Consider the following 21,838-nt stretch of genomic DNA (forward strand, 5'->3'; position numbering starts at 1 on the left):
TTTACAGACAAGGATTTGATATTTAAGTATTATACACTTTTAAAGAAATTTAAGCGTTACTTTTGCAGCAACACCTATTTCAAAATTGACCATATACCCCAAAATGAAAAAGTTTGGCACAATGCCAAATTACAGGCTCCATGTAATCTCTATATGGACACTTATGATGTCAAACATGATTTCTCCAAAAGTGGTTTACATGGAAATATCATAAAAAATCCATTCTTTTCATAAGTCTTCAGAATTGATTTGCATTTTTGAAAAAATAAAACCCTAATATTTAAGGATTTTTCTTGTGTTCAAACACTAATCCACGTGTAAATACAGAATGCACTGTTACTAAAAATAGAAACGACCTATCAATATATTGACCTCAAATTATAATTATTCCAACCATATACTCCAATGATATAAATGATTAGAAATGATATTGATGACCACCATTTCCTTCATTTTTATATATTTGCATGGTTTTCTCGTAGACAAGCTCTTAAAACAAATCATAGATGGTCAAATCACGTGATCAGTGATTTTACTACTGTTTTACATTGAAGTGTTATACAAAGATCAGTACAAGGCTAGATCAGCTAAACGGATGTACTGTAATAAATCTCTAACAAAGCAACAATATTATACTAACCACAAGGAAGATAGAAATACTCAGTCACAATTAATGTGACGCGTGTCTAGGATATTCTGATCAACTCGTAAATTATTAGTATACAGTGTATGATTAATATGAAAGATATATTAATAACGCCAAAAAAAATAATAATACTCTTTTGAAAAATGAAATTCTTTGATTCAAGTGGCTTCTTTTACATACATCTTCAGGCCATTGAAATAAAACTCCCTTATGGTTGGATCAAAGTTTTGGTTCTCAATCAATTTTGCCGATACTAATATATTTGATTCCACCTTTAAGATTTACTGCGAATCAAGTTGAATCGCCAAGAACAGTTCCTGGAGACAAAGGAAGAAATCGTGATTACAAAGAACTTTAATGACTGAAAAGTATTATCAAAAAAGAAAGTGGGGAGTTTGTTCTGCACTGCATTGTATCTGTATCGACAGAGGATGCTTACTCCTCCTAGGCACCTGACCCCACCTCTGGTATATCCACGTGTGACCGAGAGCAGTACAAATCAACATAACAGAAGTGCTTATCAACATTATTCATTGTGATTTATGATACCATTGCATCGATTAAATATATTTCACTCATTGTACACCTGAGTATTACCATCACAACACGCATATGAATTATTTATCTCATCGCTGTATGGTTGATTGCTTTATTAATAAATCGTAGACGACTATTATCCGATGAAATGTGAATTTTACCGTATTTAAGCATTAATTTATTACGCTAGATCACGATACGAATGTGCGCGCAGATTACTAAATGTCAGATACTTGTTTCCATATCTGTCACGTGATCATTCAAAACATAATTCTTTTATCTGCATTATCATTACATTGGATGATATAGGTAAACAAGTAGATTTCCCACAATTCCCCGTGTTTGTGAGTCAATAAGATGCAACAGACACGGGATAGCTGGTATTGCTTTCTACAATGTCATTGGTCTGTCGGTAATATCAGCATGATTGGTTGTTTGGCCCCGCCCATCCCTACAGGTGGCGAAGCAGAACAAAGATTGGTTACCATTCGGAGGAAGTCGAGTAACTATTGATCATTGTTAGTTACTCCTGTTTTCTCAAACAAGACGTAGAAGGTCGTTAAAACAATCCCAATCCGTGCACGTACACATGAAAGATTCGTGTCACGTGATCAGACGGGAAAAAATAAAAGTAGCAGATTGTGTCAGTTTTTTCCGACTTTTTCCTTGAAGGTGTAAGTATATATAAAGTATATGTTGCTTCTTTTAAAATAAGTGGATTTTTAAAGCATTACTTTAGGTAATATGGCAATTTAACGCTACTCTTTTGCACTTGTAACAAAACGCCTTGCATGCTTATCAATGTATTTATTCAAATGTAATAATTTACTTATTAACAATTTTAGATTTCAGACAAACCGCGTATCATGAGGATCAGGGAGACGGGAAAAAGAAGGGTACGTAAAAGACTGTTATAGTGAATCCATCTATCTTCCAATCATAATCTTAAATGATTAAACATTTCCTGTATTCTATATATTTTCTTGAAGATGTTCTCCATTACCAAAAAACAACCACATTCATAAATCAACACATTGCATTTCACAGAGTTGTATTTAATAAAACTTTCGTCAAACTATAGGATGAAGTCCGGGCGTACGATATTCCAGGAGACCTTTCCCCTGGCAAGCAGATCATCCTGAAGGGGCGTGTCTCTTGGGGGACGAAATCGTAAGTGCGCATGTCTGATAATGAATATATTGTCATAGTGCGAGGGGATCAGTAAAATACTGTATGGGTTGAATCAGATAGTATGAGAATTAAAATTTAACTAAGAAACTGGTATTTCGGTTATCAAAGGAGTTGGAAGAGGTTTTCTAATTTGCTAGAACTTGTTATCAATTCCCTTTGTATATTTATAACACAATAATATATGTTCAAATCAGAATCAAAGGAGTGGGATAGTGAAAATGCATTGTCGGAAGAGTTCATCAGTATTTCTTGTATGAAGCTAAATGCAAATGACATTAAATACAAACATCTTATGTTTAAGTAGTACATTGTGCGAGTAATAGGTTTTTCTTTCGTCTGGAAAACAATGGATTCTCACACAAAAATACGGAAGTTTAAGGAGGTACACCCCTCGTGTAAAATGGCAATAGGCGGATGTGTCCAATTGTCCGTATTACAACCGATGATTAATTGATTATGGTTGTATAAAGTGGGTTATAGTTACAATGCAAAATAACAGGAAAATATCTCTTATTCCATTCGATAGAAAACAATTTATTTTTGGATTCGACATTGACATAATACACACTTACAAATGGATTCAGACAGATGCTGAAATTCATTTCCCAAGGGGTTAAAGTAGTCACTTCGCAGGCGGAAGGTTTTGGAATCAATTCTCAATCCCAGCGGCCGCGTCAAGCCTAAAATGTTTAACATAAGTAGTGAATGTTCCTTCGCAAAGAGCGCAAGGGTCTTTCGGATATGACGTTATAAAAGCGGTTATCACGTGTCACGGTAAGCGTTGGCACCAGAAAGAATTCTTCATTGCTACAATCATAAACATTGGTTAAACTTCATGGCACTGCACTTACTGCTAGTGGCATCTCCATAGGGTGAAAAATGATTGAATGGAACCCAAAACAACAAAAGAAAGAACACTATATAGGTACTGTGGAATCATTGGAATTCGTGGTGGCTCAATTTTCGTGGAATTCGTGGTTACCCCTCACCCACGAATTTACATCCTCAACGAATAAAGACAACTAGTATACAAGAATCTTACAAATATATAAATCCACGAAATTACATCCCCACGAACCCGTAAAAATTCAGCAATCCACAAAAATTGGCCCCCACGAATTTAAATGATTCTACAGTATATTTGCGAGCCTTATACCGAGTAGTGATGACTTGTTACTTCTTCTGTTATACTACAATTGAAAATTGCTAATCGTTAATTGCAGAAATTAAATTCATTATTCTTGTCAAAAGGTTTTCAATCAATCTTTCTGAAACATCGAAAATGGGGGATGGAGACATAGTATTCCACTTTAATCCACGACCATCTGAAAGAGTATGCGCGCGCAATGCATTGGTCGGCGGAGTATGGGGCGCCGAAGAGAGGTGGCAGCCATATTTTCCCTTTGATGACGGGAGATCCTTTAGTATGAAGATAGAAGTCACCAAAGAAATGTTTAAAACTTACGTCAATGGAAGACATTTTGTGGACTTTTCTCATCGAATAGACTTTCGGAAAGGCAAATACCTCATTCTAGGAGACGGAACTGAGTATTATGACGTCATTTTCCAAGACAAACCCGTAAGTGAATTAGAGTGCTCTTTCAAAATGTTTTAATGAAATATGATGCAGTTTCCATAGCTTCAAAGCAATGTAAACACGAACTATATTTTACTGGTTTGAAGTTAAATAAGTGCATGTTTCAGTCATTGTAAAGCATTTATTTATTGTTTTCAATGTTTTGATTTAGATCATTCCATATAAAACAAGAATACACAACGGAATGAAAATTGGGAAGACCATAAAGATACGTGGCATGTGCACGGATGATGACGGGTAGGAGTTCTGTATGGCTAAAGGATTTAGGAATTGCATCTTGACAAGTTTTCTTGTTACGGTCAAAGCGGATGTATATAACTGTATAATTTGCGAGTTTTTTGTAAATATTTAAAAACTGATTTGATTTGCAGATTTGCTATAAATATTGAGTTGATTTAATTTGTAGATTTGCGATCATTGTAAATTGAAGTTTTACATTTGCGATAAATGAAAACTATTAAATTTGCATATTTGCAATAAATGTAAACTATTAAATTTGCATTATTTGCGATAAATGTAAACATTAAATTTGCATATTTGCGATAAAGGTAAACTATTGAACTTGCATATTTGCGATAAATGTAAACTATTAGATTTGCAGATTTACTCGCGTAAACTATCAAATTTGCAGATTCGAGATCAATGTAAACGGTTTAATTTTTACATTTGCGATGAATGTAAAGTAATAAATTTGCAGATTTGTGATCAATGTAAACTATTAAATTTGCAGATTTACGATAAATTTTATGGATAGAGACGACTGCATCTACTTTCACTTCAATGCTCGTCCCCGAGAGGCCTGTGTGGTTAGAAACTCATATATAGGAAGCTGGGGTAGAGAGGAGAGGGAATGCCCCCCAGGGTTACCATTTTACCCCTCTCAGTACTTTGACACCTCTTTCGTCTGCATGGAGGACAAGTTTGCGGTTAGTACCATCAGCTCCGTTAACACTCCCACCACCCCACCCCCTTTTGCATTCAGGAATCTTCTGTCACATGTCATACATAACCACAAGGAAAAGAGATCCTATTGCTTCCTCAATTGTCAAGTTAGATAACTCCTATTCTATTTACCGGTCGCGGTAGTTCATTGCTAGAGCTTTTGCTTCGTAACCGGGAGGTCGTGAGTTCGGGTCCCTCTTATGCCATGACCGCGCCAATCTAAGACGTAAACATAGGTAGTGATTGCTCATTCGCCAAGCGCTCGGCATATAGATGTGAGAATCATGGGTCTTTCCGATACGACCTTACAAACGGAGGCCCCGTGTTGTGGTAGGCGTTGTCACGTTTAAGAACCCTTACTGCTACAGTCGTAATCGCTAAGCATAGGTCTAAATTTATGGAATTTCACCTTCAACTGTTAACGTCTCAATATGAGTGAAAAATTCTCAACAGGACGTCAGACAAACAACCTTATTATATAGGTATCACTTATAAAAATATCGATTTTTCAGAAAAGGGAATCAACATTTCATGATCTATATCCAATTAATTTTAAAAAGTAGGAACCCGGAAACGTAATTCTTTATTACGAAATATTTGCTCAAAGTTAGATGAAATGACAACCCTGTGGATTTCATCTATTCATTGAAGAATATGAATTAATTTTTGATTCAGTAGTTTTCAATGAATTTTCAAAGAATAAGTCAAATTTTAAGAATCAATATCTTTTGGGAGACAGCATTTCACAAATTCTGATCTAGTTTGCAAATAAACCCTGTCATTAGGTAAATGTTGTCTGATGTGTTTCATACCTATTGTTAAGCCATTCTAAACATACTGATTTTGACTACGAATAACTCCATTTACCTGATCAAGATATAGGGGTCCCGGCGGGTGTAACCGGTCAATAGCGGATACTTCTAGTACCTACTCCTCCGAGACACCTGATCCCACCTCTGGTGTGTCCAGGGGTTCGTGTTTGCCCTTCTTACAATTTTGCATTTTATATAAGAATTGTGAGATTGACCACGCTTCATTATAGTCACTTTTTCATCGCAGGTGTTTGTAAACAATGAACACTACATAGATTTCTTTCATCGAGGGGACCCAACCAGGATTTCCATTCTTAACATTGTTGGTAGTGTGAACATCTTGGATGTGGATTGCCTAGAGCCCGTGGTAGGTGAAATGTAATCAAGTAATTCCATTACGTCACGTCGGAATAGGTACTACATGTAGTTTAATCATTACATTACATGTAACTGACTTAAAACCTTGAGAATACATATATGAATGTGTGTTTATAAATATTCATCCAAGGAAAACCCATAAATACTTTACCAGATAGGTGTAATTGGTAAGTAAGGTAAAATAGCTTTCAATTCTTTTAGAGGACATGTGAACACGTATTTCTGTTTTAGATAGCTCAGTCTGAAAACATTTCTCTGCTTACAGGGAATAGACTCCGTGACGGAGGTTGAATCTGGTCTAGAGAAGGGGGACATCTACATGTTGAAGGGCATGATGAAAGATGAAGGAAATACGTGCGTCCAAATATTGAATCCATAGGGATTTTGTTCGTTTTGCTGTCATTATTTTACTAAACAATAGAGCCTTTTGGCACCCTTCAGTATGCAAATCTGATTTCTTAATTTTGTATTAAATTAATGAATCCTCTGTGATTTTGATAAGTACTCACAGTACTTTGATTATATTTCATGGGTGTTCTCAGCAATTCAGTCATATGTTGATGGGTACTCACAGTACTTTGATTATATTTTAAAGGTTTTCAATCAACTTCTTGAATGGGTTTGCTATGTCCGATGACATTTCCTTCCATTTCAATCCTCGGAGAAATACACGTGAGGTTATCTTGAACAGCCGGTTTGGAGGGGCGTGGCAGGAAGAGGAGAAGGTGTCTTTACCCCCCATTTTCTGGACAAACAGACCATTTGAAGTTAAAATTGAGACGAAGAGAAACAAATTTTCGGTACATGTCACGTGTTGTAATATTTCATTAACATTGTGGTACTTGCTAATAGCAAAGCCTTTGTTACAGTAATTGTATTGGAAGGTAGTCTAATACGAGCATAAAGTAAACGAAAATGCCATTCGAAAAGTCCCAGATACATGTAAGTTACAATAACACTAGGAATGCTACAGAGAAACTACAACAAACACTAGAAATGTCACAGATCAACTATAATAACACTAAACATTATAAACTAACACTAGAAACGTCACAGATCAACTACAATAACAGTAAACATTATAAACTAACACTAGAAACGTCACAGATCAACTACAATAACAGTAAACATTATAAACTAACACTAGAAACGTCACAGATCAACTACAATAACAGTAAACATTATAAACTAACACTAGAAACGTCACAGATCAACTATAATACACTAAACATTATAAACTAACACTAGAAATGTCACAGATCAACTATAATAACAGTAAACATTATAAACTAACACTAGAAACGTCACAGATCAACTATAATACACTAAACATTATAAACTAACACTAGAAATGTCACAGATCAACTATAATAACACTAAACATTATAAACTAACACTAAAAACGTCACAGATCAACTACAATAACAGTAAACATTATAAACTAACACTAAAAACGTCACAGATCAACTACAATAACAGTAAACATTATAAACTAACACTAGAAACGTCACAGATCAACTACAATAACACTAAACATTATAAACTAACACTAGAAATGTCACAGATCAACTACAATAACACTAAACATTATAAACTAACACTAGAAACGTCACAGATCAACTACAATAACACTAAACATTATAAACTAACACTAGAAACGTCACAGATCAACTACAATAACACTAAACATTATAAACTAACACTAGAAATGTCACAGATCAACTACAATAACACTAAACATTATAAACTAACACTAGAAATGTCACAGATCAACTATAATAACAGTAAACATTATAAACTAACACTAGAAACGTCACAGATCAACTATAATACACTAAACATTATAAACTAACACTAGAAATGTCACAGATCAACTACAATAACAGTAAACATTATAAAATAACACTAGAAATGTCACAGATCAACTATAATACCAGTAAACATTATAAACTAACACTAGAAATGTCACAGATCAACTACAATAACAGTAAACATTATAAACTAACACTAGAAATGTCACAGATCAACTATAATAACACTAAACATTATAAACTAACACTAGAAACGTCACAGATCAACTACAATAACACTAAACATTATAAACTAACACTAGAAATGTCACAGATCAACTATAATAACAGTAAACATTATAAACTAACACTAGAAATGTCACAGATCAACTATAATAACAGTAAACATTATAAACTAACACTAGAAATGTCACAGATCAACTACAATAACACTAAACATTATAAACTAACACTAGAAATGTCACAGATCAACTATAATAACAGTAAACATTATAAACTAACACTAGAAACGTCACAGATCAACTACAATAACACTAAACATTATAAACTAACACTAGAAACGTCACAGATCAACTACAATAACAGTAAACATTATAAACTAACACTAGAAATGTCACAGATCAACTATAATAACAGTGAACATTATAAACTAACACTAGAAATGTCACAGATCAACTACAATAACAGTAAACATTATAAACTAACACTAGAAATGTCACAGATCAACTACAATAACAGTAAACATTATAAACTAACACTATAAACGTCACAGATCAACTACAATAACAGTAAACATTATAAACTAACACTAGAAATGTCACAGATCAACTATAATAACAGTAAACATTATAAACTAACACTATAAACGTCACAGATCAACTACAATAACAGTAAACATTATAAACTAACACTAGAAACGTCACAGATCAACTATAATAACAGTAAACATTATAAACTAACACTAGAAATGTCACAGATCAACTATAATACCAGTAAACATTATAAACTAACACTAGAAATGTCACAGATCAACTACAATAACAGTAAACATTATAAACTAACACTAGAAATGTCACAGATCAACTATAATAACAGTAAACATTATAAACTAACACTATAAACGTCACAGATCAACTACAATAACACTAAACATTATAAACTAACACTAGAAATGTCACAGATCAACTATAATAACAGTAAACATTATAAACTAACACTATAAACGTCACAGATCAACTACAATAACAGTAAACATTATAAACTAACACTAGAAACGTCACAGATCAACTATAATAACAGTAAACATTATAAACTAACACTAGAAATGTCACAGATCAACTATAATAACAGTAAACATTATAAACTAACACTAGAAACGTCACAGATCAACTACAATAACACTAAACATTACTCTGATTTTACGCACAAGTACTCTGGAGTTGATCATATTAAAATGATGCTGGAGTTCCTCATTGACAATATCTACATGATTTTTGGTGATCAAGTCTTTCAACAGCCAGTTAAAATCCCTATGGGCCCAAATTATGCTCCTTTATTAGCCGACTTTTTTAAATCTTAATTTATTCAAAAAGCTTCTATATGAGAAGAAAAATTTTCTCGTTGCAATAACACTAGAAATACCACCGATAAACTAAAATAACACTAGAAATGTCACAGATGAACTACAAAAACACTAGAAATGTCACAGATGAACTACAAAAACAGTAGAAATGTCACAGATAAACTACAAAAACACTAAAAATGTCACAGATAAACTACAAAAACACTAGAAATGTCACAGATAAACTACAAAAACACTAGAAATGTCACAGATAAACTACAAAAACACTAAAAATGTCACAGATAAACTACAAAAACACTAAAAATGTCACAGATGAACTACAAAAACACTAGAAATGTCACAGATAAACTACAAAAACACTAGAAATGTCACAGATAAACTACAAAAACACTAAAAATGTCACAGATAAACTACAAAAACACTAGAAATGTCACAGATAAACTACAAAAACACTAAAAATGTCACAGATAAACTACAAAAACACTAAAAATGTCACAGATGAACTACAAAAACACTAGAAATGTCACAGATAAACTACAAAAACACTAGAAATGTCACAGATAAACTACAAAAACACTAGAAATGTCACAGATAAACTACAAAAACACTAAAAATGTCACAGATAAACTACAAAAACACTAGAAATGTCACAGATAAACTACAAAAACACTAAAAATGTCACAGATAAACTACAAAAACACTAAAAATGTCACAGATAAACTAAAATAACACTAGAAATGTCACAGATGAACTACAAAAACACTAGAAATGTCACAGATAAACTACAAAAACACTAAAAATGTCACAGATGAACTACAAAAACACTAAAAATGTCACAGATAAACTACAAAAACACTAAAAATGTCACAGATAAACTACAAAAACACTAAAAATGTCACAGATGAACTACAAAAACACTAAAAATGTCACAGATAAACTAAAATAACACTAGAAATGTCACAGATGAACTACAAAAACACTAGAAATGTCACAGATAAACTACAAAAACACTAGAAATGTCACAGATAAACTACAAAAACAGTGGAAACAGCATATACATGTAGAATTACTGTTTCTCTTACTAAGAAAATATAGTCTTTGGTGGTAGTCTCAAAATAATTAATCTCAATTGAATATAGAACACTAGAATCATGATATATCATTGGTACATAATATAGAAATAAATTTAGGCATCTCAGTGGTACACAGAAGTGAATGCTAAAATTATCATATATCAATGAAATATACTATTAATCATTTATAATGCCTGCCTATCATCTTCTAGATTTTTGTCAATGGCGTGAAGATTAGCAACTACAGAATGCGGGGGAGTGTGGATAACATACAGTCAATCCGGGTCTCTGGAGAGGTCTTCATCTTGGAAACACTTCTGATGAAGAGACTGGTAACTCTCTCTCTCTCTCTATCTCTCTCTCTCTCTCTCTCTCTCTCTCTCTCTCTCTCTCTCTCTCTCTCTGTGCATTGTATATAAGTAATACGCCAGTTTCGAGATTAGAGCTTCCCTATGTAGGAGGTGCATTTAGTGGAACTTTGAATGCTTAGGTGGGACAGAGTGGTACTACAGTCAACGAGAAAGATGATAAAATTTATAATGACCGACTTCTTTTTAAATACTTGATGTAGGAAATATAAAATACCATCAAAAGAAAGGTTTTACTAAAGTGGAAACATAAATGCAATGCCATATTTCCAAACAATGTCCTGGATATGATAGGTAGGAGTAACAAAATAACGTAATATAATAAGAATTCCAAGTATTGAATACTTATCATTTACTTAATTTGTGTACCAGTCGAAATTAGGTGATGAAACTGCGTATGATAAACTTACTGAGCAGATTCACTTATGCAGTGATGAATATATGTCCCACTCCCGCGTGTAAACAAGTTGTTTTGCACCTTACTAAGTACAAGAGTTCTCCAAAGGGAAATAACTCGGACTTATCTCGAAACCGGCATATTGATTGTGATTTTTTCCAGGAGAAGCCTATTTGGGAGCGTTTACAGGGTGGAGTCCAACCGGGAACCTGGGTCATTCTCCAGGGCACACCAAAAAAGAATTGGCAAAGGTAATTGTTTTACCTTTTGTGGATTAACATTGGAACGAAACGCAGCTGACTTCAAATTCTGATTATTCGGAATGTTCGTCCCTTCAGTTTAACGAGCTTACAATGCCCATTTAAAATACTGTACATTGATGTGCTATCAATATATATTTTGTATTGCTTGTGGAATTTATGAGATTGATCACTGTTCGTTATCTTCACCCTTCATATAAGTATGGGAAAGGATTAGCATTCATCTTTATAAAAGCGTTTGTGACCCATGGAGATTCCATTAACATTTATATGCATGTTCTCTGTTTTACTCTTTCCTCTGCTATTAACAACCTTGTAATGTTCTATATTTGTAATTCAAGAAATATATTTTTTTCTCTATCAAGGAATAAATTTCACGGCGAAAATTACACGAGATATGATGACAAAAATATGTAGTAAAAATACGATATCCATGCAAAATAATGTGATGAAATACATGTACAAATAGAGTAAAACCTCGTTATTTCGAACTCGATGGGCCAAGAAAAACTTAGAGATACATATATGAGGGTTCGAGATATCGAGGTTAAAATACATAAAGAAAATTTAGTTGGGACTTCCATCTCACTTCGAGATATCGATGTTCGAGATACTGGAGTTCAACTGATAACATTTAATTCCCTATTCAGGTTTGCCATTAATTTTGCCTGTGACGACAGAGAAGATGGGGATATTGAGTTTCACTTCAACCCTCGAAATAACGACAGAATGGTGGTCAGAAATCATCGAGAATTCAACAGATGGGGACGGGAAGAGACGGAAATTCCAAACTTCCCTTTCGAAACCGGAAACACATTCGAAATTGTGTTTTTTGTCAGACGAGAGAAATTTGTGGTGGGTACCTACTTGCATGTGAGCATGTTACCCCTGTAAATGTTGTTTTGAATCATTCTAACTAATTAGATAGCCAGAAAGAGCATACCCGTAAATGGTTTACACAATAGGTGTAAACTAAAAAAAAAAACCCGAAGATTGTCCACCAGAAAGCTATATCAAATTGAAATTTAAGGTAGAGATTGATAGGTTGATGCTAAAAAAAATTAACCATTGAATTTTTTTTATTTTGATATATGTTTATGATGAAGCTTCGATATAAAACATAATAAAAAATCAATGTAGGTAATCGACCTTGTTTTTGAGAAATATTGTGATTTTAATAACACCTTCTTTAGTCCTTGTAAAGCGTAAAAAGTGAAGAAAAATAAGTAGAGAGCAATATACAAATAGAGCTATAACATTTTTATTGTAAAAAGGATCATAACTTGTCATATATGGTTCCAAACAACCTTTCACATAATTGTATCTTACACATCAATTTCAAGTTCAGCAATCATTATTAACATGCAACAACACTACTTCAACAGAGCTACATTGGCTAATTACCTTAAAATAGTGCACAATATTTGCACACAGGGTCATACCTTTGCTTAAGCTGCAAAAAAATTACCCATCAAATTTCTTATTTTATTTCATTAAGTGGTCAGTCTATTAGTAAGTAAAATATATGAAAAAAATTATACACTATAATGGGGTTCAATATGGAACTAGCAAAAAATTCCTAACCCCACCCCCTTTTAACAAACTACACATTTTCGTAAGAAAAAGGGTTATTAAAAGATGTTGTAAACAATCCATCAAAAACAGCTTGCTGAAATTCGAAGATTCTTTGTAATACCTTTTTTAAATTAATAAATATAATACAGAAAGTATGTATTTCAAATTCTAGCTTATATTTTGTTGTAGTTCTCGTTGTTGACCTTTGTGCACTTACACTCAGAATATAGATTTATCATACGTCATCATATTTGATGATTAATATCAAGAGTTTTCCCAAATAAAAATCCCCACAAAAAATTGAAATACAATTTATATTTGTTATAACAAATGTTTCCATTACACCCCAACCCCTTTAATATACTGCATGGTATGGAGGAGAAAGAATGAGCAGGAACATAGACGTCATGAATTGCACTCGGTGCATTGAGAAGAAAGATTCAGCCAGCAGAGATAAACTACTGATCTTTTTCTAACCTAAAATGTTTAAGCATTCCCAAATTACCTCTTTGAAAATTGAACATGACAATAAGAAGGTTTCTATAAGCTATTTCAGGGGCGGATCAGGAATTGAAGTTGGGGGGGGGGGTGCAACTGTATGAGGCAGGGGTCTGGGGGCCGCCTTGAAGAGGGGGGGGGGATTCCCCAGAAACTCCTGGATTTTACAGGGCTTAAAATATGTCTCCTATGTAGTCATTTTTATTATTTTCTGTCATTTTTAATAAGGTGAAATTAATAAAATAACGCAAATTTTAAGGGTTTTTGGAAAAAAATAGCAGTTCTCCCACTAAAAGTAATTCAATAAATCAAAAGATTTTGTCAGACATTTATTTCTCTGAGAGTGGAGGAAATTATGGCTTCTTTTATCGTATATATTTCTCTAAACAAGAGACCACGATTTACTTTAAACTTGAAAATTTTAGGGGGGCTCGCGCCGGTTGCCCCCCCCCTCCCCCTCCCCACCCCTTACACCCGCCAATGCATTTATGTATGTGCTCTTGCAATTGACCTTTTTGCACTCACAATGATTGCATTAATATTTAGTTATTTTTCATACATTTTTTTTTACAATAACCAGACACGATTACCTATTATAAGAAATTGATATGATTATACAGCATAGTGCACCAAATATGTTTAAATAACAAATTTATATTTAATATCAATGGAAAGATTTCCACCCAATCGATCCATGGATTGATTGATTGTATCTTGTTTAACGTCCCTCTCGAGAATTTTCTACTCATATGGAGACGTTACCAAGATCGGTGAATGGCTTTAAATTTAGACCTTTGCTCGGCGCTTACGGCCATTGAGCAGTGAGGGTTCTTTAGCGTGCCACATCTACTGTGACACTGGGCATCCGTTTTGAAGGTCATCTCCGAGGACCAGTGACATTCACACCTGATGCTGAGCGTTTGGCAATGGAACTGTCACTACCCGTTTCAACAACTCAGGTCTGTCGCGGCCGGGATTCGAACCCTGGCCTTCCGGATGCGGGGCGGACGCTCTTACCTCTAGACCACCACCGCGGCTCGACTCATTGATCTCAAGGCTCATATCAGCTATCTTGCTCTCACAAATATATATGTCTCTTCAAAAGTTTATGAATCCTACTTGTAGTCTCACACTGAAATAAAAACTCACTTGGATAACTTAGAATGCATGCATATTGCATTCACAGTATATATGCACTGTGTGTGTGTAAGGGGGGTGGGGTAGAAAATGAGAAATTCAAACACATTGATTAAAGTTATAAAATTGGTATTTTATTTTCATTTAGAAATGTTTACTGATTTTGATATATCAAAAACTTAGAATAATCAACAATGACACTTCCTCTATATGTATACAATATTATTGTCTTTAAAAAAGACATGTAATACATGAGTACATGTACTTGTTTTCCATTAAATTCACACTTTAGTATGTTGCACAATATAGACATTGCTCTGGGCTCACAAATACATTATTGATTCTATCCAAGTCCCACATTTTGCAGACGTTCTTGAATTTTCTCTGTAACCTGTAAAGTTGTGGGGTCCAGGGGATATGACATCATCAATGTAAATGAAGTACCTGTTAAAATATATTGTGTATATTCAAATATTGAAAAAAAGATGAATATCTAATATACTAAGAATTGTCTTTATAAATGTCTGGTGTTAAAATGAAAAATTCTATCTTACTAAGATAGAAAATATTGTACCTTTCTTGCTGATTTTCATGGCAAATTGCTGTTGAAGTTGTTGGCTGGAAGCCCATTTCAACTTGCACTGGTCCTTAGGATGATGCTTAGAAAAAAATCATCATAATTAATATTTGCACAGTCAGTATTAATCATTAATTATACTGTGTCAGACAATGTCAATTTTAAAATTGTGTGTCTCAATGCATGTTCAGTGAACTTTAAAATGCTGATATATTGAAAATTACACACATAATATGTATTTTATTGTTAATTTTTAAAATCTTGTCTGAAATCAGTATTACATATGTAACACTACATGTATGTTAAATGTGTGCAGTGCAGCAATGTGAACTCTTGCAGTAGTAATACATCTGCATGATTGTTATTTATTTCATATTGTTATAGTTACCTTATATTTAAACTGTACATACCCTCCCACCCCCGGGTCCTTAATGAGGTGAATAAACATCATAATTATCATATTACAATATGAGATGACAGATATGTTTTCATAAACTGCCAGTTCATTCTAATAATATCAAAACAAGTCAACTCTAGATTTATCAGACCTGTCTCCTTTACGGAGTGTGGGTCAAGAGAAGGACATACATATCTTATTTTCATACAATACATTTATTTGCCTATGAGGGGGGCTTGTGATTTTACAAATATTTTAAATAAAGTTTTGTAGACCTAATGCTTGTATGAAACATGAAACCCCAGATTTGAAATATCTCTTAGGTCAAAGAAATTTCAAGATACTATAAGTACTATCATTTATACCAAATAGAATTTTAGTGCAACACCCCCCCCCCCCCCCCCAAACTTGTGAGAGCCCTATTTGTTTTCCAAATCTGGCATATACATGACATCCATTTACAATTACATGCACATGTAGGAGTTATATTTTGGGCACATATGGAATACATAAATGCACAAAAAATGAAACAGCTCCAAGTTGTGCGTTTGTAGATGTTATTATAAAATCGCGTTGTGAAATAGCAGAGGAAAAGTGGGTTGAATACAATTTGCCATTCTTTTCACTTACCAAACGAAATTATGATTTCGTTGTCCACGTTGAATGCATCCATCGAATTCCTCTTCTCAGAAGAAACTTTGTTTAAACTCTCAATGACTACATAAACAGTATTGAAACTCGCAGCACTCGGACATCACGATCACGCTACATCAACAACTTTGTTTACGTAGCGCAGCTATGCATGGTGGTGAATTTCGTGAGGTAAAAAGTGCCATTCTGCACGGACGAAACATTTAGTCTACTATTATTACATTGACGTATTCCTAATCTAAACTATGGCCAAATTTCTCTATCTTTCGTCGAGACGACCCTCTCAATCATCGATTCAGTCACAGCAACAACTTGTACTTTCGGAACCCCTTTTTGTTTTTCAACTACTCTATGACGATGTACGGAATTCCGAAAAATAATTTCACGTGAAAATACACGATTTTTACTGATCACGTGGTTGCTATCGGTCTCTACCTTAAAGAAAACAATACGAAATATTTTTCTTCACCGTGATTGTGACGTCATATATTTTCTATGATTACCATAGAAAATATATGACTTCACAATCAAATGACTTCGCAGCAGTGTGAGACACAAAAATCTCACATGGCTGTCTCACATGGGTAAAGTTGATCTCACACTGGTGATAATGTGAGAAATGTTTATCTCTTTGTTTCTTTGTTTTTGCATCAACTTGATATTCGTCGATAAATTTTGAATTACACAATACAGAGATTTCATACTTTTAAAATTGACCGAGATATCAAGGTATTTGCAATGTAAAACTTATACGGTACCAATTTGGATGCACCAGATGCGCATTTCGACAAATAATATCTCTTCAGTGATGCTCAACCGAAATGTTTGAAATCCGAAATAACAATGAAGTTTTAGAGCTATTATAGGGAAAAACAGTGTGCCAAAAACGTGGAGTCAAATTCGTCTAAGGATAAGAGCTATGCTTGAGGGAGATAATCCTTAATTTTGAAATTAATTTCTAAATTTTATGACAGCATTTAAATATACATCCGTATTTTCAAGCTAGTAACGAAGTACTTAGCTACTGGGCTGTAGAGACCCTCGGGGACTAACAGTCCACTAGCAGAGGCCTCGACCCAGGGGTCATAATGTAAAACTTATACGGTACCAATTTGGATGCACCAGATACGCATTTCGACAAATCTGATAGTTCAAGGTCAAAGTTGCCACATTTCAAAATGTCCACCCTCGAGAACATTATATATACATGTATATATATTGATTGATTGGTGTTTTTCGCCACACTCAACAATTTTTCAGTTATCTGGTGGCGCCCAGTTTTTATTGGTGGAAGAGAGAACCCAGATACAATATACCTGGGAAGAGACCACCGACCTTCCGAAAGTAAACTGGGAAACTTTCTCACTTACCGGCGCGAGCGAGATTCGAACCCGCGCCGTATATATATATATATATATATATATATATATAGATATATAGATAGATAGATAGATAGATAGATAGATAGATAGATAGATATACATATGTATATATATATATATAATCCAAATAGAAAGAGTTGATATCACACAGTCAAAATAATTCAATAAAAAAGCAGGAAAATATGCAGTTCCAAAATATATTTTTAAAAATAAAAATCACTAGCGCTTTCTGGATTTTAACATCCATTCTCAGGTGAATACAAATAATATTGAATATAAAGTTGTTTATCTTAGAGACGTCTATTGCTATATATATATATATATATATATATATATCTTTTCTGGCCTTGTATCTTCTTAGATCCGACACTTAAAGAATATAGGGTGTTGTATCCCAGTGAACTTGAAATAAAAGGCATCACAAAGAGTCTTCAATGTCTGCTAATATATTGGATATTTTATTGACCCTAGATATGAACAGCAAACAACCACACAATTTTATGACAAACTTCAGCTTCACCCTCGTCAACTTCCCATACTTGTGTAGCAATAGTCCATTATCACCTGCATAATCATGGTCTTTATGTCCCATTTTAGTCTAACAAACATAATGTTGCCCTCATTTCTAGTCAATAACACTATTATGACAACTGGACACCAGTATTAAGTTAGTCAGTAACACTATTATGACAACAACTGAAGACCAGTGTTAAGTTAGTGAAGTCAATAACACTATTATGACAACTGGACACCAGTATTAAGTTAGTCAGTAACACTATTATGACAACAACTGAAGACCAGTGTTAAGTTAGTGAAGTCAATAACACTATTATGACAACTGGACACCAGTATTAAGTTAGTCAGTAACACTATTATGACAACAACTGAAGACCAGTGTTAAGTTAGTGAAGTCAATAACACTATTATGAGAGCTGAACACCAGTATTAAGTTAGTCAGTAACACTATTATGACAACAACTGAAGACCAGTGTTAAGTTAGTGAAGTCAATAACACTATTATGACAACTGGACACCAGTATTAAGTTAGTCAGTAACACTATTATGACAACAACTGAAGACCAGTGTTAAGTTAGTGAAGTCAATAACACTATTATGACAACTGGACACCAGTATTAAGTTAGTCAGTAACACTATTATGACAACAACTGAAGACCAGTGTTAAGTTAGTGAAGTCAATAACACTATTATGACAACTGGACACCAGTATTAAGTTAGTCAGTAACACTATTATGACAACAACTGAAGACCAGTGTTAAGTTAGTGAAGTCAATAACACTATTATGAGAGCTGAACACCAGTATTAAGTTAGTCAGTAACACTATTATGACAACAACTGAAGACCAGTGTTAAGTTAGTGAAGTCAATAACACTATTATGAGAGCTGAACACCAGTATTAAGTTAGTCAGTAACACTATTATGACAACTGAAGACCAGTGTTAAGTTAGTGAAGTCAATAACACTATTATGACAACTGGACACCAGTATTAAGTTAGTCAGTAACACTATTATGACAACAACTGAAGACCAGTGTTAAGTTAGTGAAGTCAATAACACTGTTATGAGAGCTGAACACCAATGTTTGGATTAAACTATAACATTCTCTATTTACAGACGTACGTTAACGGTCAGTACTTCATTGATTTTAATCATCGCCTTCCGTTGGAAAGAATCAGCCATCTTACCATGGAGGGAGACTGCAACTTCTACGATCCGGAAGTAGTGGTTTAAATGTCAGTTAGCAAAAAGAACACGAATAATGAAATAACAATGGATTATATAAGGGGCATAAATATCCTTTTGTTTATTCATGTTAGAATACATCGCAAAGTGCAATATTGATAATAAGTAAAAGTCTGCAATTAATGCCTACTTAGTTCTTCAAATCCTGTAATTTGATAACATGTATGAATGATTGAGCGTCCTCTTCATTAGATAACATATGTACTTTAAATCAATATATCCAGTCCACATCATTGTATCTACTTGTAGTCCCATATATATTCCTTTTATTTTTTCAAAGGTAAGAAATATTTTGTAAGAAGTATTATTTCCAGTATAAATAAATGAAAAATACTGGAATTGCTTCTTGTTTTTCACTTAACGTATTGCTTATTCCTACTTTTAAATTGCTTTTGAATATCTTATGGGTTTCCATTAAACTTTTGATTATTTCTACCTTGGAATTTCTTGTTTTTCACTTAAAGTATTGTTTATTCCTACTTTTAAATTGCTTTTGAATATCTAATGAGTTTCCATTAAACTTTTGATTATTTCTACCTTGGAATTTCTTGTTTTTCACTTAAATGTTGAAAATTCCTTTGATTCACGTCAGGCATAGACAGTTGCGTCTTCAAAAAAATAATATTGAAAAACGAAATATTCATATTTAGTGATCATTCATCCAAAAAATACTTTGCTAAAAACCATTCTGATTCCACGCACAAATACTCTTAAATTAAGAAACATTTGTTTCTGGCACAAGCATTTTCACTACGGATTACTCCGTTTACCTTATCAATATATAGGACGCGCGGCGGGTGTGACCGGTCGAACGGGGACGCTTACTCCTTCTTGGCACCTGATCTCACCTCTGGTATATCCAGGGGTATGTGTTTGTCCAACTCCCTACTTTTACCGGTCGCCAGAAGATGCTTAGTCCTCCTAGGCACCTGATCCTACTTCTGGTGTGTCCAGGAGTCCGTGTTTGCCCAACTCTCTATTTTGTATTGCTTATAGGAGGTATGAGATTGATCACTGTTCGTTATTTTCACCTTTCATACTGAAGTTCTTCATAGACATTATTTTCGTGCTTCTTCATGATCAAGTCTTCCAATCGTATGTTGGACTTTCCACAGGCACGAACTGTGCTCCTTTGCTAACTGACCTTTCCTTGTGTTCTTACGAGGCAGAATGTATTCAAAAGCTTCTACATGAGAAGAAAATATGTCTTGCTGTGGCCTTCAACTCAACATTTAGATATATCGACGCTGGTTTAACTGTTGACGATAATCAATTTCATTTATACGTGTATGTTGATTTATATACCTCAGTGAACTCGAAATAAAGGACACCACAGAGTCTTCCACGTCTGCTTCGTACTTATTTTTATTGAAAATAGGTATTAAAGGCAAATTAACAACTCAACTTTATGACAAACGGGATGATTTCAGCTTCAGTAGCCTGTCTCGATTTCAAAACTGATCATTCGCTGAACAAGCTCTTGTATATCGAATCAGTTGAGAGACATAAACACCATATGCAGGTGATACTGGAATATTGCCACATAGATATGGGAAGTTGTCGACGGAAAAGCTGAAATCATCCTGTTTGTCATAAAGTTGAGTTCTTTGTTTGCCGTTAGCATGTATGTTCAATAAAATGTCTAAATACGAAGCAGATGTGGAAGACTCTGTGGTGTCTTTTATTTCGAGTTCATTGGGATATATCAAATCAACATATGAATGAAGAGTAAAATAAGTAATCGTATTTCGCAAAGTTCTGTCAATATACTCACAAGTGATAACGATGTCTGGACATACCATTGTTGTTCAGTTACGACAAAAGGAGTTATCATTTAACAATCTTACTCAATTTGTTGTCATAGCCAGGGATGGGCACGATTATTCAAAAATGTAATCGATTAATAATTGATTACTTGGAGGGTTTTGTGTAATCGATTATTAATCGATTACAGTCATTATTCTTCTGTAATCGATTGCAATCGATTCCTTAGGAGGATGTAATCGATTAATAATCGATTACTTTGAGGTTTTTATATATATGCATGTATGATATGCTTTACGGCGTGACCGTGTTTGAGGGCGAAGCAAAAAGTATTAGCATTAGTATGTAGATCCAAAACAGGACAAAAAATATTTCGAAGTTTGCACCTAAAGTGTGAGGACAGAGCTCAATCAAAGTATTCTAACTTTAGACAGTTTTGATCCGCCTATTCATTGAACGTGGGAATTTCAATCCAACTAATGTAAACAGCGCATTTGGTTG

At 33.9% G+C, this 21,838-nt stretch overlaps 1 protein-coding gene and 1 long non-coding RNA gene across 3 annotated transcripts; one reads left to right on the forward strand and one right to left on the reverse strand.

Annotated features, from left to right (window-relative positions):
• Positions 1-1,633: 1,633 nt before the first annotated feature.
• On the forward strand, positions 1,634-20,008 carry LOC125650733 (uncharacterized). 2 transcript variants are annotated; one of them, XM_048879256.2, is made up of 13 exons: positions 1,634-1,857; positions 2,029-2,079; positions 2,265-2,353; positions 3,626-3,953; positions 4,123-4,208; positions 4,702-4,897; positions 5,973-6,092; positions 6,369-6,457; positions 6,699-6,903; positions 10,782-10,901; positions 11,497-11,585; positions 12,245-12,449; positions 19,445-20,008. In XM_048879256.2, the coding sequence occupies exons 2-13, from the start codon at positions 2,050-2,052 to the stop codon at positions 19,559-19,561; spliced, it is 1,674 nt and encodes a 557-aa protein (XP_048735213.2). In that variant the 5' UTR covers positions 1,634-1,857; positions 2,029-2,049; the 3' UTR covers positions 19,562-20,008. The 2 variants fall into 2 exon arrangements, with proteins under 2 accessions (XP_048735213.2, XP_048735214.2); XM_048879257.2 differs by having other exon boundaries at positions 1,832-1,922.
• On the reverse strand, positions 14,917-16,864 carry LOC130055085 (uncharacterized). The gene is made up of 3 exons (XR_008803313.1): positions 16,409-16,864; positions 15,379-15,463; positions 14,917-15,248 (listed from the first exon to the last, which is right to left on the reverse strand). It is a non-coding gene; the product is annotated as an uncharacterized LOC130055085 (long non-coding RNA).
• Positions 20,009-21,838: the final 1,830 nt, after the last annotated feature.

The sequence above is a fragment of the Ostrea edulis genome, chromosome 5 (assembly GCF_947568905.1).
Source record: "Ostrea edulis chromosome 5, xbOstEdul1.1, whole genome shotgun sequence".
NCBI lineage: Eukaryota > Metazoa > Mollusca > Bivalvia > Ostreida > Ostreidae > Ostrea > Ostrea edulis.

Bases quoted from the DNA above. Each gene is read 5' to 3' on its own strand.
- LOC125650733 (XM_048879256.2), top strand. From the start codon at position 2,050: ATGAGGATCAGGGAGACGGGAAAAAGAAGG. The intron at 2,354-3,625 runs GTAAGTGCGCAT...TCTTGTCAAAAG, and splicing joins GTCTCTTGGGGGACGAAATC to GTTTTCAATCAATCTTTCTG. The intron at 6,904-10,781 runs GTACATGTCACG...ATCATCTTCTAG, and splicing joins CGAAGAGAAACAAATTTTCG to ATTTTTGTCAATGGCGTGAA.